Source organism: Lolium rigidum, chromosome 5, assembly GCF_022539505.1.
Source record: "Lolium rigidum isolate FL_2022 chromosome 5, APGP_CSIRO_Lrig_0.1, whole genome shotgun sequence".
Lineage (NCBI taxonomy): Eukaryota > Viridiplantae > Streptophyta > Magnoliopsida > Poales > Poaceae > Lolium > Lolium rigidum.
In genome coordinates this window covers 170,731,999-170,738,283 of record NC_061512.1, presented here as the reverse complement: position 1 = coordinate 170,738,283, position 6,285 = coordinate 170,731,999, and the positions used below count along the sequence as shown (strand labels likewise).

Here is a 6,285-nt window from a genome sequence, read left to right as displayed (position 1 = left end):
TGGTGGTTTCGAGAAGGGGCTGGACGCAGGCTGTGCCGTGTGCTCAGTGCCACAAAGGATTGCTCACTTTTCGAGCAACTGATAATACAGTACGGCCTGGCCTGTCACAGCTTCTTTGTTGTTGTTGGGCGCCAGGCCAAGGCCCAGTTAGAATAGGCAGCCCACTAGACGAGCAATCCCGGCCAGCCTTGCACCATGACTGGCCCGTTGGTCTGATTTGTAAAACTATTCAAACTTTAAAGTGATCTAGAAGAAAATGTGTTCTTAAAAAAATCTAGGAGAAAATGTTCTCGCCAAGGAAATAAATTCCCAATAAAATGGTCAAAATGTAAAAGAAGCATGTGGGGTTCATCTCGAGTTCTCTCGTTTTTTTATCGAGTTTCAGGTCTTGCAAACTGCAAGTGGTTTTAGAGCGTCACGCTTTCGATCCGACCGGAAATGTCTCGGTCACGATATGATGACGAGAAGAAGCGGGGAACAACGTCAAGCTCGACACCCAAGGCCCATCCATCCCTCAACCGTTGACCAGGCTCATGGTAGACGGGGGAGAAACCCTGATCATCGAGGGTATCATTGGCGAGAGCGACGATGGCGGGCAGGTGATCGCCCCTCATGCGAACGAACTACGTCAAGTGGACATTGCTGATGAAGGTAAAACTACAGGTTGCAACCTTGTGGGATGTGGTCAACACAAACGTCGGGGAACAATGGGGCGACTTTGCATATATCCCTCAAAACTGGCACAATATGCTCATGAGGGATTGTTTCACCGAGGTACCCACGTACATGCCTCATCTCTTTCGCTGGTGGTACCGTATGCATTGATATTTGTTCAACAAGATCGTTGATGCTTGCGAACCATTTGTTATTATTGAATTTAGGGCCACACTTGGATTTATTTATATGTCAAACCATTTGTTATTTGTTGAATTGTGTGATCATAAACATTGTAATTCAGATATATTGTTGCATTGTCACTAAAAATATATTTGTTGTATCATTTGATTTATTGTGATTTATATGTGATATATTGCAAAACCATTATGCGGTGCCTGTTTGCGAACTGGAAAAACGTCGCGTGGACTAGACACGTCAAACAAAGATCGATAACAACATATGGCTGGAGAAAACGCCACGCAAACCAAACACATGATATGTCTGGTCTGCGCATGTTTTTTTAACCTGCAAAAGACGTTTAGGATGTTCCCGTGAGTCTATTTGAGGTTTGCGGTTTGAAGGGTCCATTAGATTTAGCTCTTGTTGTACCCCGTACGGCCGTACCCAAGCAGCTCCGTCGTGTTCCGCTTAGACGGTTCCGTATGTCCACCACCAACTGGAACGGTGACCGCTGCTCTGTCGCGGTGAAGCTCAACACCTGCTTCAACCGGGAGATTGATGCGCTTGGCAGCGGGGTCATTGGCATCGTCGTCAACTCCACAGAGTACACGGAGACGACTTCACCGAGCAAGGACGTCTCGTCTGTTCTCGTGTCCTCCTACTGCTCCGTGTTTCCTACCTTGCTTCCCAGTTCCCACGCGCGCCGCTGCCTATGCGCGTCCCAAAATCTAGTACAGTATATATACACTTGTGCTCTCGTAAAAATAACAGGTTTTGTGTGGGAACCACAGCCAACTATTACATGAGACCAAGACTCTTCAAAGGTCTTCGTGAACATAATATTGTGTGTGATTTTTCGTGGCAGTCACACGGGCTCAGTGCTAGTTACACACAAAATATGGAGGGCGAAGCTTCCTGGTGAGCTACTGAGCTAGCCTCTATATATAGTAGTAGACGTGAAGCTGATATGTGACTTGACCTTGACCGAGCTTGATTTCACACAGCATTCGGCCATGGCCAGAGCGAGTTATCGTCTCCATGCCCTCTTCCTCCTATCCTGCTTCTGTTCCATGTCTTCCATGCACCTCCATGTCGCTGCCTCACTGTGCTTGGATGTCCTCCACGTCACCCGCCCTGGCGCAATCCTCGTCTTCCCAGGGGACGCATCGATCGGTGACGGCCGGCGAATTGCTGAGCCGCACGGCAGCACCGGACGAGTGTCGCAGTACTCGAAGGAAGTGTGGCTATGGGGAAACCAGACGGGCGGTACGGCAAACCTCACCACCAATTTCTCCCTCCAAATTATTCAGTATCAGAACAGCTCGTCTTACTTCGCTTGGACTATGCCCCATGTCTACGGGCAGAGCCTCGGCCTCCTCCCGTTCCCGGCGGACACCACCGCGAACTGGAACGGCGACCACCGCTCTGTCGCGGTCGAGCTCAACACCTACTTCAACCGGGAGACTGATGCGCTCGGCAGCGACAGCGAGCTCATCGGCATGGACGTCAACTCCATGGAGTACACGGAGACGACTTCGCCGAGCAAGAACCTCTCGTCTGTTCTCCTCCTGCCCCGCGTTTCCTACCTTCCTTCCCACGCCACTGCACGCTCCTTCGACTGCAGCGGCTCCCTTGGGATTAACACGACTGAATTATGCTCTCCTGTCTTTTTTGTGTTCCAAGAACAGCAAACTGCAGTTGATTTCTCTGTCGGCAAACTCAAATATCTCAACCTCACAGATGCAAGTTATGCATCATCCATGGATTTGAGTGGCGTGACAATCAGGCGAAAAAGTGGAAGAGTAGACCGTCGAGAGCGTTACAGGCTCCCCTACGAGCCTAAGACGAGAAGATTGTTGAGACACTTGAAAGTGAGGAGGAAGCAGCATGTTGCAATCCACGGGAAGGTCACGTCGTGGTGGTCGGAGCAAGCAGCTGTCGTAGGTTCGGCTTTGGTCGGGTTGATTTGCGCCGTGGCGGGGCTTGTGCTCTGCTGCATCCGAGTGAAGAGACCACTGCAGAGTACCGCGGCAACCGAACCAGAAGACGACGGCGAGCAAATCATAAGAGGACCTGGGCTCCGGCGAGGATTGGGGCCTAGGCAGTTTCCTTACTGTGAGCTCGCCGCAGCGACGGACAATTTCGCGGAGGAGAGAAAGATCGGGCGAGGGGGATTCGGTCCTGTGTACCGAGGCTGCTTGACTGACCAAGACCGGCATGTGGCCATCAAGGTGCTCTCACAGGAGCTGTCCGTGCAGGGGCTCAAGGAGTTTCAGGCCGAGGTCACCATCTTGAGCCAGCTTAGGCACCGCAACATCGTACGGCTCGTCGGCTGGTGCGGTCGCCGGAGAGAGCTAGCGCTCGTCTACGAGCTCGTGCCCGGAGGCAGCCTCGACACTCATCTCTACAATCCTGACAGACACTTAACTTGGCCACAGAGGTACTTAATTCTCCTTCTGCAGCGACCAATTTATTCCTAAATTACGGCTGATGTCTAAACACAGTACTATGCAGGTATAAGATCGCGCTCCAGCTCGGCTCAGCCTTGCGGTACCTCCACACGGAATGCGACCAGTGCGTCGTGCACGGCGACATCAAACCTGCAAACGTGATGCTCGACGCGTCCGGCAACGCCAAGCTCGGCGACTTCGGGCTAGCGAGGCTCGTCGACCACGGGGTGGAACCGCAGACAACGCAGGTCGTCGCGGGCACCGTCGGGTACATCGATCCGGAGTTCGTCAGCAGCCGGAGGCCGAGCGCGGAGTCCGACGTGTACAGCTTCGGTGTCGTGCTCCTCGAGATCGCCTGCGGCAGGCGGCCGACGCCGTCGAGGCGATCGGATCAAGCAGCATCGGCGGCGCTGCTAGCATCGGTCCGGGACATGTACCGCCGGAATGTGATCCTTGACGCGGCGGACCGGAGGCTAGATGGCGAGTTCGACGGGATGCAGATGGAGCGCCTGCTGGTGACCGGGCTTTGGTGCGCGCACCACGACCCGTTGCAGCGGCCGTCCATTGCGCAGGCTCTGGATGTGCTACGATCTGAAGACGCAGAGCTGCCGGTGCTTGTAATGATGGGTGATTCTGGAGAGATTCGCGGCTTGGAGGAACAGGCTTATGGTGATTTGTCTGACAAGAGCTCCGCTTATTTGGATGAATCCGATGAAACTGCGTACCTTACTACCGAGGATTCAGCTTATCTATTGCAAATGTAGGTTTCTCTTCTCTCTAATTCTTTCGGTTGGTTACTTGAGCTGCCTACATGTATATGTCACAATCTGACAATCACATTCCTAATTTACAAAGTTCAGCACTGATAGAATTCGCCTCCTTTTTCTAAAGACAGTTTTGACGCTTGAGGAAGTAGAACAAGGACAAACACTTCTTAAATGCGGAGAAATGCTTCATCCCTGTCCGCATGTCCGCTCCCGGGAGCGGCAGGGCAAAACCCTAGCTCGAGCGACTCCTAGTCCCCACCACACCGGCCCCTTTCCCCCCCCCCCCCCCCCTTCCCCCACCCATCCTTGGTGTAGGCTTCTTTTAAAGCTTCCAAGGACGAAATGGCCGTGTCTCTAGCGAACTTTTTATCAGCTAGGCCCGCTATTTGACGTTGCTCGATGCATCCATTTATGATTTGGCTGATGGATCCATGGATGTAAGCGCCTCTTTACAAGAAACATGTGCTATGTTGAATTATTTATTACCTGTGATTGTGGCGTACTTGATTTTTATTTTCAAACCCGGCAACTAAGTTTTACCTTATTGACATCGAAGGATGCCTCATTCATGTAGGTCCCCGATGACAGCCTCTCTAAACAAGAAAATGCGCTATTTTAAATTATTTCTTACCCGTGGTTGCAGACTACTTGACTTTTATTTTCCAACACATCACATGTACATAATATCTAAGGTGTTGTTTGGAATTGTTATAATTTTTGTGTGCACATCCGCATTTTCTTCAAATCAGAGCTAAATATCCGTAGAACACAAGCGACATAAAATTTACCACCATTCCTAACTTCACCTAAGTGGTTAAAGCTTTATAATAAAAACGGTTCCACTGGGATGGATCATTGGGAATGAGTGTGGATACCCAAGTGTTTTCCAACTTTTAGGATAATACCCTCGCAAAATATTTTGTGCATTTGGCATATCGTTCCTCATCCCAAATGGTTGTTGGCATGCTAGTTCCCGCTAATAGTTTTGTCTTCCCATATTATGTTTAATGAGGACGATATCCAACAAAGGAACTGAAGAGAAATCATCTTGATTTTAAGAGGAAAAATTTGATCTCCGTAACCTTTTCGAAAAGAACTTCACCCTTTCATCAAGGTTGAGTACATGAATGGGCCAAAAAGGCCCCCAACAAGTGCAAATCTCACTTTGGTACATCTTGTCCTAGTGAAAGATGTTTATCACTTTGAAATCTATCGGATACATTCAGTCAAACATCACTTGAACGATGAGCGTCATGTGGATATTAAGATTAGACGACATCTCACCAATAGTTGATGTTCCGTTGCATGCTTACTTCGCACAGTATTGAAAACCCTAGGGCATGAAACGAGGAGTGGTGTATCCTCCTACCGTTTGCATAATATTAAAATTCGTTTTCTTATTCTTCTGCACTTTACCAACTATTATTTCACCTTTTCCAGTCTACCCTAATTTCCGTGACCATTGTACAAATTATCCACCGGATTGAATCGCAAGACAAGCCATCCAACAAAAACCTGTGAACCAAGTGCTCCCCTTCAATTCATACTACCTCCTTATAGAGAGTTCGTGGCGATGCTGCACCTCCCGCTCACTCGCCAACAGTCAAAGCTAAAGCTTGGCAAGACAGCTTTGTTGCTGGCATGCACACCGCTTGCAAAACCGAAGTTTGACACCCAAAGTCCATCCGAATTTCCATGCCTTATAGCAAGGTATATATTTATCATCATCCATTTGAATCTCCTCCCTATATGTTCACCTCGCACTCTACAAATTGTTTGTCAAACAAAAAAAAGAATTTCAGTAGGGAGAAGATCTATGCAAGTGAATATACGGAACCACACAATATTATTTATCACCTTGTTTCATAATATAAGACATTTTAGCAAAATATATTTTTTTCCTAATAGGGGTCAGTCCCGAGGGACCTAGAAGCTTTCATTCAGCGGTGGCAAGACTTATAAAAAAACCAAAAGAAAGATGAAAATTAAAATCAAGTCCAAACAAATTGTATTGAGGACCCTAAAAGTATAGAACGGAGGTAGAAGCCACTGTTCATTCTTGGAGCTCGGACGAGGGCCCGAAGAAGCTGCTGGATGAGCGTTAGGGAGTGGACGATGTCCATGCATAAAAAAACTGGAAATCGTCGACGAGGGCCAAAAGAAAGATGAAAAAAACTGCTGGATGGGCTTTAGAGGGCGGAAGGACGTCCATGCAAGTAAAAATTGTAAAT

The 6,285-nt window shown here is 48.8% G+C and overlaps 1 protein-coding gene across 1 annotated transcript; it reads left to right on the top strand.

The window, feature by feature from the left end:
- Window positions 1-1,830: 1,830 nt before the first annotated feature.
- On the top strand, window positions 1,831-4,177 carry LOC124657964 (L-type lectin-domain containing receptor kinase IX.1-like). The gene is made up of 3 exons (XM_047196421.1): window positions 1,831-2,584; window positions 2,801-3,277; window positions 3,352-4,177. Exons 1-3 carry the CDS (start codon window positions 1,851-1,853, stop codon window positions 4,049-4,051), a joined length of 1,911 nt encoding a protein of 636 aa, XP_047052377.1. The 5' UTR covers window positions 1,831-1,850; the 3' UTR covers window positions 4,052-4,177.
- Window positions 4,178-6,285: the final 2,108 nt, after the last annotated feature.

Excerpts from the sequence above, each read along its gene's own strand:
- LOC124657964 (XM_047196421.1), top strand. The coding sequence starts at position 1,851 with ATGGCCAGAGCGAGTTATCGTCTCCATGCCCTCTTCCTCCTATCCTGC. Across the intron at positions 2,585-2,800 it reads CTCAACCTCACAGATGCAAG|GATTTGCGCCGTGGCGGGGC; the intron begins TTATGCATCATC and ends TTTGGTCGGGTT. Across the intron at positions 3,278-3,351 it reads CACTTAACTTGGCCACAGAG|GTATAAGATCGCGCTCCAGC; the intron begins GTACTTAATTCT and ends AGTACTATGCAG.